At 42.2% G+C, this 18,686-nt stretch overlaps 1 protein-coding gene across 2 annotated transcripts in view; it reads right to left on the bottom strand.

Moving 5' to 3' along the window:
• Positions 1-18,686, bottom strand: part of arhgap46b (Rho GTPase activating protein 46b) — a 126,321-nt gene that overhangs the window by 59,541 nt on the left and 48,094 nt on the right. Inside the window, exon 2 of one of the 2 annotated variants that reach the window (XM_041846262.2) lies at positions 13,080-13,514. The exons of the other annotated variant lie outside the window; for it this stretch is intronic. Coding sequence (XP_041702196.1) covers positions 13,080-13,514 — 435 coding nt within the window. The remainder of the gene's footprint in view (positions 1-13,079; positions 13,515-18,686) is intronic. 2 annotated transcript variants of the gene reach the window in all.

The raw sequence follows: 18,686 nt of genomic DNA on the forward strand, positions 1-18,686 counted from the left end.
AAGATGACGGTCAATCACCCTCGGTCTGGGGCTCCATGCAAGATATCTCCTCGTGGGGCATCAATGATCATGAGGAAGGTGAGGGATCAGCCCAGAACTACACGGCAGGACCTGGTCAATGACCTGAAGAGAGCTGGGACCACAGTCTCAAAGAAAACCATTAGTAACACACTACGCCGTCATGGATTAAAATCCTGCAGTGCACGCAAGGTCCCCCTGCTCAAGCTAGCGCATGTCCAGGCCCGTCTGAAGTTTGCCAATGACCATCTGGATGATCCAGAGGAGGAATGGGAGAAGGTCATGTGGTCTGATGAGACAAAAATAGAGCTTTTTGGTCTAAACTCCACTTGCCATGTTTGGAGGAAGAAGAAGGATGAGTACAACCCCAAGAACACCATCCCAACCGTGAAGCATGGAGGTGGAAACATCATTCTTTGGGGATGCTTTTCTGCAAAGGGGACAGGACGACTGCACCGTATTGAGGGGAGGATGGATGGGGCCATGTATCGCGAGATCTTGGCCAACAACCTCCTTCCCTCAGTAAGAGCATTGAAGATGGGTCTTCCAGCATGACAACGACCCGAAACACACAGCCAGGGCAACTAAGGAGTGGCTCCGTAAGAAGCATCTCAAGGTCCTGGAGTGGCCTAGCCAGTCTCCAGACCTGAACCCAATAGAAAATCATTGGAGGGAGCTGAAAGTCCGTATTGCCCAGCAACAGCCCCGAAACCTGAAGGATCCGGAGAAGGTCTGTATGGAGGAGTTGGCCAAAATCCCTGCTGCAGTGTGTGCAAACCTGGTCAAGACCTACAGGAAACGTATGATCTCTGTAATTGCAAACAAAGGTTTCTGTACCAAATATTAAGTTCTGCTTTTCTGATGTATCAAATACTTATGTCATGCAATAAAATGCAAATTAATTACTTAAAAATCATACAATGTGATTTTCTGGGTTTTTGTTTTAGATTCCGTCTCTCACAGTTGAAGTGTACCTATGATAAAAATTACAGACCTCTACATGCTTTGTAAGTAGGAAAACCTGCAAAATCGGCAGTGTATCAAATATTTGTTCTCCCCACTGTATATATATATATATATAAATATAAATATATATTTATTAAAATATTAATATCATACAGTGGACACCTAAGCCTATAGGCCTCTGCATGCAATGCCCTGATACATTTAGTACTCAAATCTCTGACAGCTGAACCGTGAGATGGACAATTCTTACTTTAAGAAAATTGGCTATAAAGTTTTGCATATGCTACACATCGAAACACAAGGAATAGTGTTTTTGTAATTTGTTATAGTTGTTTTTAAGGACATGTAAATGTGTCTCATTTGGCCAACATCCCTTGTTTATTGATGGTGCTGGCTGCGCCAGGTCGGATCTTAATGCATATGAGTGTCCATGACATTTTTCAAATGTCCGGTAAATTCAAATCCTCCCTATCATGTTGTCCGGTGCTCTGAAATGGCATATTGTTTTTATGAAGATTTTAGAATATTTGCATAAAAATCTGTCACCAATTGAACGGAAACCTATCTATAGACACCCTAAAAACTCTGGCAAGTGCACTAGTCCAGTGTTACTTTGATTATGCCTGCACATCATGGTTTACCAGCAGCCCCAAACAACTAAAGAATAAGCTACCAGCCAAACAAGCGTGTAAGAATAGTACTTAAACTCCACCGTCATACTCATCTGGAGGTGGAGCATTATTTCGTCTCTCTCTCTGTAATGTGTCTGTATCTATATAATTGTAAATTGATTTATGTCAAAAATAGGGACCACAATGGAAATACGTCCCCAACTTTATTTTGCAATCCCGGTCACTTTTTAAAATCTTTGTGTATATATGCATTTTTTTTTTTACTGACAAATAAAATCAATCAATCAATACAAACTGTGAAGTGGCCAATTGATGAATGGAAAGAGACATCTGTTACAAAACACAAAAAAGAGATAGTCAAGCCAAGCCTACGATACTGGGTAAACCTACATGGTAGGGAGGGAAGTATTTTCTGTTTGTCCAGATTGACGTGGTCTATTTATTGTGGTGTTGAAAACACAAACCATGATATTGAAGTGCCGAAGTCGGTATGCTTTGTTTATTGGTTGTGTGGTGCATAGGCACAGAAACCTGGTGGTGGAAAATTCATTGCATATATTTTTTATAATTATAAATATGGCATCAAAATGTAGAAAATAAGATATCCCCTAGCTGATCAGTGTCTGCAGCCGACTCTGATCATGAAGTAATGAAACAGGCAGGGAGAGTGAGCTCGTCTGTGGTGGTCGGCGAACCCTCAACCTTCTGGCCAGTAGCCCTGCGTGGCATCGACTGTACCACAAAAGCATGCTGAAGTGGCAATGTCGATATCCACGTTTTTAAACACAAGGTCGCTACAGTTATTGTTATTTTTGGTCGTAAACATTATTTTGAGTTAATTCTATGAGGGGGAGGGTGTTCAATTTATTTCACATTACAAGGGGAGGGTCATTTGAAAATATTTTTCATGTTAGGGAGGGGGGGGGTGCATTTTATTTTATGACCCCCCCCCGTAAATGTCAATCTGTCCCTAAGATGAAGGTAGTTCAAACACACACATACACATCAAACAAACACACAAAGATGGGAAAGGGAGAGGGAGAGACTAAAGTCTAAAGCAAAATCTGAGGATTGAGTGAGGTTATAACTTTTCCCAAAGGAAAGAACCCAGTGGCTTAGCGAGAAGTGTCAATCATCCACTGGGACTGGGCAAGTCAACATCCCAGAATTCCTAACCTGCCTGTCCAGAGAGCGTAACGAGGGGACGTGTGTTACCATTTAAGGCTGATTCCATTGCCCTAGCCCTGGGTAGAGGACTCTGAGCTGAGCCAACTAGTTGCAATCTGTTAACCAGGGCTGGTATGACACTCCTCCCACACATACAGGGAGAGAGGTCAAAAAGAAGGAGAGAGAGAAAAAAAAGAGTGAGAGAGAGAAAAAGAAAGACAGAGAAAACTAGGCTGTATCAACAGGCTGGGAGAAGGAGTGCCAAAAAGCTTTCAGTTTTAACAAGTAGCAGAGTCCATATGTAGAACTGAAAGGGAACGTGTTAAGACACATAGTAACTGTATATAAACTCATGACCTGGAGAGGCCATGACATCACCAACGAGAGTGGGGCAATGGTTAGCGGAGAGGGAGAGGCTGTTTCTTTGTGCATGTTGATATGAAGCAGAGGTAGAGAAGAAAGGAGGATTTCCTCAGGTTTGGCAGTAATGTGAATGCACTAGGTGTTTGCATGTCAGTGTCTCAGCACATATTTTGAATATATTAAAATGGACTCAGTCAACTGCCAGCCAACCTTCCTCTACCGCTCTACAGGTAACTGCCAAAATAATGGAAACACTTGAGTAAATGAGGGATACAAAGTATATTGAAAGCAGGTGCTTCCACAAATGTGTGGTTCCTGAGTTAATTAAGCAATTAACATCCCATCATGCTTAGGCTCATGTATAGAAATGCTGGGCAGGCCATTATTTTGGCCACCATGGCTATGCCCCCATAGGATGACAATGCCCCCAACCACAGGGCACGAGTGATCACTGAATGGTTTGATGAGCATGAAAACGATGTAAACCATTTTACGTAATTGTTTTAATGTTGTTGTTTTTTTACTTTAGTTTATTTAGTAAATATTTTCTTAACTCTATTTTCTTAAAACTGCATTGTTGGTTAAAGGCTTGTAAGTAAGTATTTCACAGTAAAGTTACCTGTTGTATTCGGCACATGTGACAAATACAATTTGATTTGATTTGATATGGCCATCTCAGTCACCAGATCTCAACGCAATTGAACACTTATGGGAGATCCTGGAGCGCCTGAGACAGCGTTTTCCACCACCATCAACAAAACACCAAATTATGGAATTTCTCATGGAAGAATGGTGTCGCATCCCTCCAATAGAGGTCCAGACACTTGTAGAATCTATACAAAGGTGTATTGAAGCTGTTCTGGCTTGTGGTGGCCCAACACCCTATTAAGACACTTTATGTTGGTGTTTCCTTTCTTTTGGCAGTTACCTGTATGTGTGACACACAGTAACCTCCAATGCTATATGTATGGCCCCTCCTCTCCACTCTTCAGCACACACTCCCAGTGAGGTCTGAGTGACGTGGCGTTTACCTAGGGAGGCTGAGGAAATGTATGTGTATGCACTCACTAACTGTAAGTCGCTCTGGATAAGAGCGTCTGCTAAATGACTAAAATGTAAATGTATTCCCCTCCTTACTGGACTGCTGTGGAAGGTAACATGTTATGAGATAAGAGGTCAATCAATGACTAACACACTTCACAGTCTACACTGACACTGAAACTACCATCCTGAACCAGGGGAGAGACAGGATACAGCTGGGCCTGATGTTCTCACCACAGAGAGGATTACATTCTCTTGAAGGGACCACTGAAATTCTCCTGAGGGGGCAAAATATATCTCAAATGTCTCAAACAAACCAGACTGTTCAGAAGAAATACATTTCTCAAGTGCGTCTTGGGCAGATTGGGACAGTGAGCTCTGTCACAATATATCTAACCATGAAGTGGATGTGAGTATATGTCAGTGGAAGTATGCAGAGCATGGGGGTGAGGGGCTTTCCTACCACTAATTCCAGGCTGATAGGAAAAGCAGGGATGTGGGGATGTGGGGGAATAGACCTTGGTGTTATAGATACAACGCAGACCTTGTCTGAGGGCCTGTAACCCAATGGCATGTTTCAGCGTGGGAGTCATGGAGTGTGTGAGTGGAATTGGTTCTGACTCAATTTCACACACAAATGGGTGTACGCGTGAGTGTTTGTGCACGCACGCACGTACGCACACATGCACGTACAGTACCAGTCAAAAGTTTGGACACACCTACTCATTCCAGGGTTTTTCTTAATTTTTACTATTTTCTACATTGTAGAATAATAGTGAAGACATCAAAACTATGAAATAACACATATGGAATCATGTAGTAACCAAAAAAGTGTTAAACAAATCAAAATATATTTTATACTTGAGATTCTTCAAAGTAGCCACCCTTTGCCTTGATGACAGCTTTGCACACTCTTGGCATTCTCTCAACCAGCTTCATGAGGTAGTCACCTGGAATGCATTTCAATTAACAGGTGTGCCATTTTAAAAGTTAATTTATGAAATGTCTTTCCTTCTTAATGTGTTTGAGCTAATCAGTTGTGTTGTGACAAGGTAGGGGTGGTATACAGAAGATAGCCCTATTTGGTTAAAGACATAGTCCATATTATGGCAAGAACAGCTCAAATAAGCAAAGAGAAATGACAGTCCATTATTACTTTAAGGCATGAAGGTCAGTCAATACGGAACATTTCAAGAACTTTGAAAGTTTCTTCAAGTGCAGTCGCAAAAACCATCAAGCGCTATGATGAAACTGGCTCTCATGAGGACCGCCACAGGAAAGGAAGACCCAGAGTTACCTCTGCTGCAGAGGATAAGTTCATTAGAGTTACCAGCCTCAGATTGCAAGCCCAAATAAATGCTTCACAGAGTTCAAGTAACAGACACATCGCAACATCAACTGTTCAGAGGAGACTGCGTGAATCAGGCCTTCGTGGTCGAACTGCTGCAAATAAACCACTACTAAAGGACACCAATAAGAAGAAGAGACTTGCTTGGGCCAAGAAACACGAGCAATGGACATTAGACTGGTGGAAATCTGTCCTTTGGTCTGACAAGTCCAAATTTGAGATTTTTGGTTCCAACCGCCGTGTCTTTGTGAGACGCAGAGTAGGTGAACGGATGATCTCCGCATGTGTGGTTCCCACCGTGAAGCATGGAGGAGGAGGTGTGATGATGTGGGGGTGCATTGCTGGTGACACTGTCTGTGATTTATTTAGAATTCAAGGCACACTTAACCAGCATGGCTACCACAGCATTATGCAGCGATACGCCATCCCATCTGGTTTGCGCTTAGTGGGACTATCATTTGTTTTTCAACAGGACAATGACCCAACACACCTCCAGGCTGTGTAAGGGCTATTTGACCTGGCCTCCACAATCACCCGACCTCAAACCAATTGAGATGGTTTGGGATGAGTTGGACTGCAGAGTGAAGGAAAAGCAGCCAACAAGTGCTAAGCATATGTGGGAACTCCTTCAAGACTGTTGGAAAAGCATTCCAGGTGAAGCTGGTTGAGAGAATGCCAAGAGTGTGCAAAGCTGTCATCAAGGCAAAGGGTGGCTACTTTGAAGAATCTAAAATCAAAAATATATTTTGATTTGTTTAACACTTTTTTGGTTACTACATGATTCCATATGTGTTATTTCATAGTTTTGATGTCTTCACTATTATTCTACAATGTAGAAAATAGTAAAACTAAAGAAAAACCCTTGAATGAGTAGGCGTGTCCAAACTTATGACTGGTACTGTACACACTGACACACACACAAAGACCCCTTTCTAACGTGAGGGGTAAATTCGTTTTCTGTATAAACTGGAGTAACAGTAGCCCTCCCTCTGGACATATCAGCATTCTTCATTCTGCCTTGTGGGCAGCAGGACCCCCTAGGATCCCTCAAGACCCCCAAGCCCAACACCTCCACTTCAGCAGAGGGCTGAGTAAGTGGCCTTTGGGAGACCTGTCTGTAAGAGGCTGAGTGCTTATTCTGGGTTCACTGATGGGGGAGCCAGAACACTCAATACCCTTCTCTGAGTCATTCCGTCTCATAGGGGCAGAGAGAGAGAGAGAGCGAGAGAGAGAGAGTGAGAGAGAGAGACCCTATGCTTGTTGCAGTCCTTATATGGGCACTCCTACTGTACTGGCCTGAGTATGGAACTATTCAGTTGGAGGAAGTGATTCAGTAACGTCTAAACCATCACTACAACTCATTACCGGTCCCCTCACTCTAACACTGACAGGTGTGTGTGCCTGTGTTTGTGTGTGTGCGTGCGCACGTGTCCGTGCGTGTGTACTGTGTTTGCAAACTTGGGAGTGTGTGTCAAAGGGTCAACATATGTTTGAGGAACTAAAACAGCCATGTTGGCAAAATATGAAGCGATTCAATGTAACGTAGTTGGCCGTGTGCCAGGCAGTGCACTAGACACCTGAGTTGTTCCTATGCAGCTCTCATACGGCTCCTGTTTGAAAGACAGCAGCACACAGCATTTCCTGTCTGAATAGGGAAAGTGAGAAAGAGGGTAAAGAAGGATATATTAAGTAATTCCCCATGATTGGAGCATATCTCCTTCCTGTCTGACTGTGGTCTGTATGTGTTGTGTTTGAGGGCTACAGTGTGAGTCGCCCACTCCCAGAGGTAAGGCGTAAGGCACACACTCTGTCACGTTCCACACAGGAAAGAGATGGGAAGAGGAGAATAAACAGTAAATCTGTAAAGCTCCAGAAAAAAATTAATCAAAATGTCATCTCCATCCCTCGCTAAAGAGAGCTGCCAAGTAAAACAAATGTGAAATCACTTCAGTGGAGAAAAAACAAACTTCATCAGATTTTCTTTCATACTGCTAAATGTGCTCTGAGTTAGCCTAGCGATCAGCCATAGCTTAAAGCATAAAGAGTGTTAGTAGTCGTAAGCCCAGCAAACCGGGAACATTCCCAGAACATTCCCAGAACCAGATAGGATTTTATCTAACATTAGGATGATAACATCCCAAAATAAATAATTTTTTTGATAACAAAATATTTTTCCCCCCTCAAATGTTCTCCTAACATTCACAGAAATGTAACAACCACCATAGAACATTCCCCCAAACTTCTCATTAGGTTTCCAGGTAATGTAATAACGCTATGTACCAGTAATGTTTTCCCAGCAAACCAAAATTGTTTCTGTGAAAGATCCCAGAACATTCGCTAGGAATGTACTTGCAACATCAGGCAAATGTTTTATACAAACATTCTATGATTATCAGCCCGACTGGACAGTTTGTTTGTTATGAGAACATTTGCTGCTAACCTAACACATTTTCTGGGAACTTTCACAGAACCAATTTTCTTCACTCACTTAATCACTAAGTTAGCTACAAGCTAGCCTGGCTGTCAGTTAGCAAAGCAGAAATTGCCTGGGCTCAAAGTTAGCGATTACACCAAGTTAGCTTGTACTAAATTGTATAAACTCCTATGCTGACAGTTTGGCCCGTGCTCAGACAGACAGGCTCAGATCTAGCCTGGCCCCTGAGGTTAGCAGCTATGTGGCTCATCAAGTTTGCTCCCAGCCCAGGATTTTCATCCTGGAAACACATGGGCAGATTTGACCAAAGACAATGCTACTAAACAATTCCATTATCATCTGCAGACAATCTCATTATAGCAGGCCTCTCATGTTCATCAACACTGACAGCTCTCCAAAACACTGAGGACATCCTCCATGTCCCTGACCATCCTTCCTTCTCTGTCCTCATTTATCTCAAACCTCTTTTCTCTGTCTCTCCTGTGACTCTATCTGTTAAAACTCTCTCTTCCTACCTCTCAATCTTTATCTCGTCTAGACATCTAATGTTATATTATCCGCTTCACCTCCATCTCTTTCAATGTTTTCTCTCTCTGTTTAAATGATGCTGACACAGCACCTGTGAGAGTCGCCCATACAGTATTTAACTGGAGGAGGAAGGAGAGCCGTCTCATGTATGTGATATAGAGTAGATAAGGCTGTGTCATGGCAGAGCAGGGCTGGCTGTAGCCAGGCAAAAGTGAAATTACAGATCCATGTGGTTGAGCACGGCATGAGTCTTAATCCACAGTAATACGTCTGTAGATGAAGGTGGGGATAAGCCCAGCTAACTGACACTGAGATCATACGGCTGCAGAGTCAGCCTTCCTGGAAGCACAGCAGAGTAGACTATAGGATGAATCCCTCAACTACATGGACAGAGCTTATATTGTATCTAGGGTTGACTCAGGCTAGTATTTAGTATTTATTAGATTCCCCATGCATGCCAAGGCAGCAGCTACTCTTCTTGGGGTCCAAACAGGGTTAAAACAGTCACATCACAACAAAACACAACAGCTTGCATCATAAATAAAACAATACATCAATCAACACATTATTAATCTAATATTACAAATTAACAATATAATATGCACAATACCACAACATTATAATGTGTGTGTGTGTGTAGAGTGCGTGTGTTAGAGTGAATGTTTGTGTGTGTGTCTCTTCAATGCCCGCGTTGTGCCGTGAGGTGTTGTTGTATCTGTTTTTTAAATCAGATTTTATTGCTCGCTTGAGTTACTTGATGTGGAATACAGTTCCATGTAGTCATGGCTCTATGTAGTACTGTGCATTTCCCAGAGTCTGTTCTGGATTTGGGGACTGTGAAGAGACCCCTGGTGGTATGTCTTGTGGGGTATGTATGTGGGTCTGAGTAGGGCTGTGGCGGTCATGAAATTTTGGCAGCCGGTGATTGTCAAGCAAATAACTGCCGGTCTCAATTAACATAAACACATTTAGCATCTCCTGGCTTTCACACATAGCCTACAAGCCACTGATGCAGACCTTTGGAACATCTACATTTTAAATCCATGTAATATAGCCTACAACATCACAAAAAATCCATTATTTATTTTAGACAGGTCTAAAGAAACATGATATGAAGAAAATGTAGTCTATTTCAGAAGAACAGAATAGCACACTGATCTGGCTATGCCATATGGCTGTGGGCTACATTAGTTCATTTACAGTTGATGTCGGAAGTTTACATACACTTTTCGTTTTTCAACCACTACACAAATTTCTTGTTAACAAACTATTGTTTTGGCAAGTCGGTTAGGACATCTACTTTGTGCATGACACAAGTAATTTTTCCAACAATTGTTTATAGACAGATTATTTCACTTATAATTCACTGTATCACAATTCCTGCGGGTCAGAAGTTTCCATACACTAAGTTGACTGTGCCTTTAAACAGCTTGGAAAATTCCAGAAAATGATGTCATGGCTTTAGAAACTTCTGATAGGCTAATTGACATCATTTGAGTCAATTGGAGGTGTACCTGTGGATGTATTTCAAGGCCTACCTTCAAACTCAGTGCCTCTTTGCTTGACATCATGGGAAAATCAAAAGAAATCAGCCAAGACCTCAGAAAAACAATTGTAGACCTCCACAAGTCTGGTTCATCCTTGGGAGCAATTTCCAAACACCGGAAGGTACCACGTTCATCTGTACAAACAATAGTATGCAAGTATAAACACCATGGGACCCCACAGCCGTCATACCGCTCAGAAAGGATGCGCATTCTGTCTCCTAGAGATGAACGTACTTTGGTGCGAAAAGTGCAAATCAATCCCAGAACAACAGCAAAGGACCTTGTAAAGATGCTGGAGGAAACAGGTACAAAAGTATCTATACCCACAGTAAAACGAGTCCTATATCGATATAACCTGAAAGGCTGCTCAGCAAGGAAGAAGCCACTGCTCCAAATCTGCCATAAAAAAGCCAGACTACGGTTTGCAACTGCACATGGGGACAAAGATCGTACTTTTTGGAGAAATGTCCTCTGGTCTGATGAAACAAAAATAGAACTGTTTGGCCATACTGACCATCGTTATGTTTGGAGGAAAAAGGGGGTCGCTTGCAAGCCGAAGAACACCATCCCAACCGTGAAGCACGGGGGTGGCAGCATCATGCTGTGGGGGTGCTTTGCTGCAGGAGGGACTGGTGCACTTCACAAAATAGATGGCATCATGAGGAAGGAAAATTATGTGGATGTATTGAAGCAACATCTCAAGACATCTGTCAGGAAGTTAAAGCTTGGTTGCAAATGGGTCTTCCAAATGGACAATGACCCCACGCATACTTCCAAAGTTGTGGCAAAATGGCTTAAGGACAACAAAGTACAAAGTCAAGGTATTGGAGTGGCCATCACAAAGCCCTGACCTCCATCCTATAGAAAATTAGTGGGCAGAACTGAAAAAGCGTGTGCGAGCAAGGAGGCCTACAAACCTAACTCAGTTACACCAGCTCTGTCAGGAGGAATGGGCCAAATTTCACCCAACTTATTGTGGGAAGCTTGTGGAAGGCTACCCGAAACGTTTGACCCAAGTTAAACAATTTAAAGGCAATGCTACCAAATACTAATTGAGTTTATGTAAACTTCTGACTCACTGGGAATGTGATGAAAGAAATAAAAGCTGAAATAAATAATTCTCTCTACTATTATTCTGACATTTCACATTCTTAAAAAAAAGTGGTGATCCTAACTGACCTAAAACAGGGAATTTTTACTCTGATTAAATGTCAGGATTTGTGAAAAACTGAGCTGAGTTTTAATGTATTTGGCTAAGGTGTATGTAAACTTCCGACTTCAACTGTAGCAGACAAGATTTGCTTAGAATTCCATGGCATTATTTTATATTATTTTATAGTATGAAGAATACAATTGAAGATAGCTGAATAATATAGAAAGGATATTTCCTCCAAACGATTTGATGGAGGGCTCACATGCGGCTATTCTGTGTTGAGCGGTTAACAAAGAAACAGGTACTCCTATATGCTTAATTTAGAGTTATTTAAGTAACTTTAGTTGTGATACAAATGTTGGGCTATATGTTTTGATTTTTAATACATTCTAAGTCTGCATGATGCGACACAATGATTTGAAAAAAGTTGCATGAAAGGCATGAGCTCTGCTTAGTTTTTTGAGCAGGCTGTACACACTTCATCAGTCTCTCATTCAAAATTTGACAAGCACTTGATAATGCCTCGAATTTCCCGGCTTTGTGTGGCCGTAATACCCCCTTGGGCTGAATATAATAATTATAATTCCCTTCTCCCGGCTGCGTGCCGAAGCACCTCTCACTCACATAGCTCTCAGTCACTTGATTGGGTCTTTCTCACAGGCTACAAGTGAAGACAGACACATCGGGGACACAACTGTGCGTCTCCTTATCCAATTCCGAGGCGCATATTGAAGATATTGGAAGAGATGTCCACATGTACTTTTCGTCAGCCAACAAGATGAGTAGGCCTAACGAACAGCAAAAGCACTAGCCAATGTCAATCTACTATCCCCCATAGTACAAAAGTTGACCTATTCTATTCTGTGCGAGAAATAAATATTCCAAACATAGTCTGGGACAGTTGTGGGATGCGATGGATCCAAAATTAATACAAACACTAGCATCAAAAAACCTGTTTTAAGCAATGAGCCTGACGCAACAGATGAGAAAGTTTAGCTTAAAATGTTGATAAACTATTAGGCTATTTCTTCACATTATAAGCGCAGCAATGCGCACACTGCATTAGGCTATAAGCGTGAATGTTCCATTAGCAGGAAACCACCATTCTCAAAAGTGACCACAAATGCGATTATGCATGTAATGCTTTTATTATAAAGGTGCAATTTTATGGTGAAAATTAACTTCCCCAAATGCTTAATATTAGGAAAGTTGAGAAATAAATATACTAGGCCTAGTCTATAGAAAGCTGATGGGATCCTCCTCTTTTTAATAGAGGTCATCACTCTGTTTTCTCACGCAATTGCATAGCCTATAGAAATGTTGCGCAACATGAGCTCATGGGCTCTCATGAAGTGTTTGATTAGATTTTTGATTAGAGGGACAATAGAGTGTCGGGTACCAGGCAGTTAGCAAGTTTGGTAGGCTACTAATGACCATCAGAAGCATCAAAGCTTGGAGAAGCCTAATTACCGTGACCATTGGTGTGGTGGTAATACGGTCACGGTAACAGCCCTAGGTCTGAGCTGTGTGTTAGCTGTTTGAACAGACAGTTTTGATCTTTTAACACGTCAATTCCTCTCACAAAGACAAGTAGTGATGCAGTCAATCTCTCCTCTACTTTGAGCCAGGAGAGATTGACATGTATGTTATTGATATTAGCACTCAGTGTACATTTAAGGGCCTGCCGTGCTGCTCTGTTCTGGGCTTTTCGTTTTTGATATATTTAGGACTAAATTATTACTTGCCACACATTCTAAAACTGACTGCAGCTCTATATGAAGTGTGGCAGTGAGTTGACTAGCTGTGGTCAAGCTGAGTAAATACTGTAAGTGGATGTATACATTGTAAATCTTTATGGTGTATGTTATGGTAGAGAGGTTACCTGGGGGTATCTTTCCTGTTCTCCAGGCTGTCACAGAGCCCCTTAGACGGGGTCGACCTCCCGCTGCTGTCAGGGTCCTGGGAGGGGGGCATGGGGTAGGCCTGGTTAGGTAGGGGTGTGCGGCGGCCCTCTCCTCCCCCTCTCTGGGGCTTGATGGGGCCGCTCAGGCCCGTCTCTGAGCTCCTCTTCATGGCCTGTAGCTGGGCCAGTGGCACAATGTCGCAGGCCTGGGGCCGGTGCCAAACCGTCTGCTGGCTTAAACTGTTGTAGTAGTAGAAGCGATTGTTGTGGCTGTCAAACAGCTCCCACCACTGGTTGCCGTCAGACTGGCGCACGGCGACGCCTGGGGGGGGCTCCCAGCCACACTCCCCTGAGGCCAGGTTCACGTACATGCGCTCCCGCGAGCGCGGCTCCAAGATCTCCACCCAGTCACAGCTAGAGAGGAGAGAGGGGGAACATGGGAAATGTAGTGAAGTTTTGGAAGACTGTACTGTATGACCAGTGCTACTGAAAAATACAGTGCTTTCAGAAAGTATTCACACCCCTTGACTTTTTCCACATTTTGTTGTGTTACAGCCTGAATTTAAAATAGATTAAAATGAGATTTTGTGTCACTGGCCACACACACAATACCCCATAATGTCCAAGTGGAATTACAGTACCAGTCAAAAGTTTGGACACACCTACTCATACCAGCGTTTTTCTTTATTTTTTACTATTTTCTACATTGTAGAATAATAGTGAAGACATTAAAACTATGAAATAACACATATGGAATCATGTAGTAACCAAAAACGTGTTAAACAAATCAAAATATATTTTATATTTGAGATTCTTCAAATAGCCACCCTTTGCCTTGATTCCAGCTTTGCACACTCTGGGCATTCTCTCAACCAGGTTCATGAGGTAGTCACCTGGAATGCATTTCAATTAACAGGTGTGCCTTGTTAAAAGTTAATTTGTGGAATTTATTTCCTTCTTAATGTGTTTGAGCCAAGTCCATATTATGGCAAGAACAGCTCAAATAAGCAAAGAGAAACGACAGTCCATCATTACTTTAAGACATGAAGGTCAGTCAATACGGAACATTTCAATAACTTTTAAAGTTTTTTCAAGTGCAGTCACAAAAACCATCAAGCGCTATGATGAAACTGGCTCTCATGAGGACCGCCACAGGAATGGAAGACCCAGAGTTACCTCTGCTGCAGAGGAGAAGTTCATTAGAGTTACCAGCCTCAGAAATTGCAGCCCAAATAAATGCTTCACTGAGTTCAAGTAACAGACAATCTCAACATCAACTGTTCAGAGGGGACTGTGTGAATCAGGCCTTCATGGTCGAATTGCTGGAAAGAATCCACTACTAAAGGACACCAATAAGAAGATGAGACCTGTTTGGGCCAAGAAACACGAGCAATGGACATTAGACCGGTGGAAATGTGTCCTCTGGTCTGGAGTCCAAATCTAAGATTTTTGGTTCAAACCGCTGTGTCTTTGTGAGATGCAGTGTGGGTGAACGGATGATCTCCGCATGTGTAGTTCCCACCGTAAAGCATGGAGAAGGAGGTGTTATGGTGTGGGGGTGCTTTGCTGGTGACACTGTCTGTGATTTATTTGGAATTCAACGCACACTTGGCTACCATAGCATTCTGCAGCGATACGCCATCCCATCTGGTTGGGGCTTAGTGGGACTATCATTTGTTTTTCAACAGGACAATGACCCAACATACCTCCAGGCTGTGTAAGGGCTATTTGACCAAGAAGGAGAGTGATGGAGTGCTGCATCAGATGACCTGGCCTCCACAATCCCCCGACCTCAACCCAATTGAGATGGTTTGGGATGAGTCGGACAGCAGAGTGAAGGAAAAGCAGCCAACAAGTGCTCAGCATATGTGGGAACTCCTTCAAGACTGTTGGAAAATCATTCCAGGTGAAGCTGGTTGAGAGAATGCCAAGAGTGTGCAAAGCTGTCATCAAGGCAAAGGGTGGCTATTTGAAGAATCTCAAATATAAAATATATTTTGATTTGTTTAACCCTTTTTTGGTTACTACATGATTCCATATGTGTTATTTCATAGTTTAGATGTCTTCACTATTATTCTACAATGTAAAAAATAGTAAAAATATTGAAGAACCCTGGAATGAGTAGATAAGTAGTAGTAAACTTTTGACTGGTACTGTATATTTTTAGAAATGTTTACAAATTACTTAAAAATGAAAAGCTGAAATGTCTTGAGTCAATAAGTATTCAACCCCTTTGCTATGGCAAGCCTAAATAAGTTCAGGAGTAGAAATGTACTTAACATGTCACATAATAAGTTGCATGGACTCACTCTGTGTGCAATAATAGTGTTGAACATGATTTTTGAATGACTACCTCATCTCTGTACCCCACACATACAATTATCTGTAAGGTCCCTCAGTCGAGCAGTGAATTTCAAACACAGATTCAACCACAAAGATCAGGGAGGTTTTCCAATGCCTCGCAAAGAAGGGCACATATTGGTAGATGGGTAAAAAAAAAAAACGGACATTGAATATCCCTTTGAGCATGGTGAAGTTATTAATTACACTTTGGATGGTGTATAAATACACAGAGTAACTACAAAGACACAGGCGTCATTCCTAACTCAGTTGCTGGAGAGGAAGGAAACCGCTCAGTGATTTTACCATGAGACTAATGGTGACAGTTACAGAGTTTAATGGCTGTGATAGGAGAAAACCGAGGATGGATCAACAAAATTTTAGTTACTCCACAATACTAACCTAAATTAAAGAAGGAAACCTGTACAGAATATAAAATATTCCAAAACATATCCTGTTTGCAATAAGGCTCTAAAGTAAAACTGAAAAAAATGTGGCCAAGAAATGAACTTTATGTCCTGAATACAAAGCGTTATGTTTGGGGCAAATCCAACACAACACATCATCACTGAGTACCACTCTTCATATTTTCAAGCATGGTGGTGGCTGCATCATGTTATAGGTATGATTGTCATCGGCAAGGACTAAGGATTTTTTTTGGGGAAAACCTGGTTCAGTCTGCTTTCCAACAGACACTGGAAGATAAATTCACTTTTCAGCAGGACAATAACCTAAAACACAAGACCAAATATACACTGGAGTTGCTTATAGTACCAAGACGACATTGAATGTTCCTGAGTGGCCTAGTTACGTTTTGACTAAAATCGGCTTGAAAATCTATGGCAAGACTTGAAAATGGTTGTCTAGCAATGATCAACAACCAACTTGAGAGCTTGAAGAATTGTATTAAGAATAATGTGCAAATACTGTACAACCCAGGTGAGCAAAGCTCTTAGAGACTTACCCAGAAAGACTCACATCTGTAATTGCTGCCAAAGGAGCTTTTAACATGCATTGACTCAGGGGTGTGAATACTTACGTAAATTCTATTTCTGTATTTTATTTTCAATACATTTGCAAAAATATCTAAAAACATGTTTTCACTTTGTCATTATGGGGTATTGTGGTAGGTGATATATATATATATTTTTATTTTGAATACATTTTGAATTCAGGCTGTAACACAGCAACATGTGGAATAAGTCAAACGCTATGAATACTTTCTGAAGGCACTGTAGGTCAAAGGAGTATTTGTTCTTGAACTTGGAAAATCACTGATGATAACTAATATTTTTGATCAGCTATGTGAACACGGACCAAAGGTCTTTGTGTATGAGTCTGGGTGTGTACAGTACGGGCACATTTGTGTGTGTGTGAGGGCTTTCTGGTCCAAAGCATACAGCCATTCCACAGAGTAGCTGAGTCAGACCTGAGTTAGTTCGTTCTGTTGTAGAGGAAACAACAGGTGCAGCAGCTACTGATCCCTACTAGCCCTAAGCCAGGAGCTACTTCACTGAAACTACAGTATCCACAACTCCTGCCTAAAACAGCCACTCAGGCCTCCATACACACGGTGAGAGTGACCCAGGATTAAACATAGATTACATCCACAGGTGGCTGAGGGATTGAAGTAAGTGGAGAAGGACGGTGTGTTTAACACCTTTCCCTGAGCCCTTGCTCTCCTGCTGACCATGGTTGGGTGAGCTCCAGGGCTAACCTTCAGGCCAGTGGACAGAGAGGCAGGGGAAGCTGGGGCCATGGCCTACTAGGGGGTACTCTCCCTAGGCTGGCTGACAGAGAGGCCCGGGCCCTGGTCCCAGCTCCCAGGTTCTAATCTCCTCATGGAGAGGCCAAACAAAGGAGCCAGGCCAGGGATTAAGCAGCCTCTCCTCCACTGGCCCACCTGGAAGATAGAGAGAGAGAGAGAGAGAGAGAGAGAGAGAGAGAGAGAGAGAGAGAGAGAGAGAGAGAGAGAGAGAGAGAGAGAGAGAAAAAAAGAGAGAAAGAGAGAGAAAGAGAGAGAGAGTAGCATAGCCTTGCTATTGAGTGAGGCCGCCATAGGCACTTCCTAACCTCCTGCCAAATGACCACATTAGAGACACATATTTCCCACAGACCCACAGAGAATTTGAAAACAAATCCAACATTGATAAACTCCCATATCTGTTAATAGAAATACCGCAATGTGCAATCACAGCAGCAAGATTTGTGACCCGTTGCCATGAGAAAAGGGCAACCAGTGGAGCACAAACAACATTGTAAATACCAACAATATTTATCTTCCCCTACTATTTGTGCTACAACTATATGCACATTGCTAAAACACTGTACATAGCTGATAATATAATACTTGAAATGTCTTTATCTTTTTGAACCTTTTGTGAGTGCAATGTTTACTGTTAATTTAAAATTGTTTTTTGTTAATGTTGTTTATTCTCACTTTTGTTTATTGTTTATTTCACGTGCTTTGGCAATGTAAACATATGTTTTCCATGCTAATAAAGCCCCTTTGAATTGAGAGAGAGAGAGAGAAACATAAACACAGGATACTGTTGAGGGCTGCATTATATATACACGGGCATGGCTCTGCATAAACAGGTTTACAGATATTACACAAGCTGGACAATCAATCAATCATAGTTACACATTATTCGCACACCCAATGAACACATACTCACACCCACATGTACATCAGCACAAAATCAGACACACAAATATGCTTTCTAAGTCACCCATTCTCCTGAGGGCCCAGTGCATAGCAGCTCTATATACACACTTTTAATCCCAGTATAAGGCAGTGACATGTAGTGGGCCTAAATCTCATTAACCACAGGTTCAACAGTTCACATTCACACCAAACTACCTATTAAGGAGCTTTCCACCCACCCACACATACACGCTCACACACGCACGCACGCACGCACGCACGCACACACACACACACACACACACACGCTCACACACGCACGCACGCACACACACACACACACACACACACACACACACACACACACACACACACACACACACACACACACACACACACACACACACACACACACACACACACACACACACACACACACACACACACACACACACACACCTGTTAAACCTGTCAGTAAAGAAAGCAAGGCACTCACACTCACTCACAAAGGGAACAAATGAAATATCACTCCACACACCTGCTAAGACCTCTCAGAAATGTTAAAAGCTCACAAAGACACACATTTGGTTTCTGTTAAA

Source organism: Coregonus clupeaformis, chromosome 24 (assembly GCF_020615455.1).
Source record: "Coregonus clupeaformis isolate EN_2021a chromosome 24, ASM2061545v1, whole genome shotgun sequence".
Classification (NCBI taxonomy): Eukaryota; Metazoa; Chordata; class Actinopteri; order Salmoniformes; family Salmonidae; genus Coregonus; species Coregonus clupeaformis.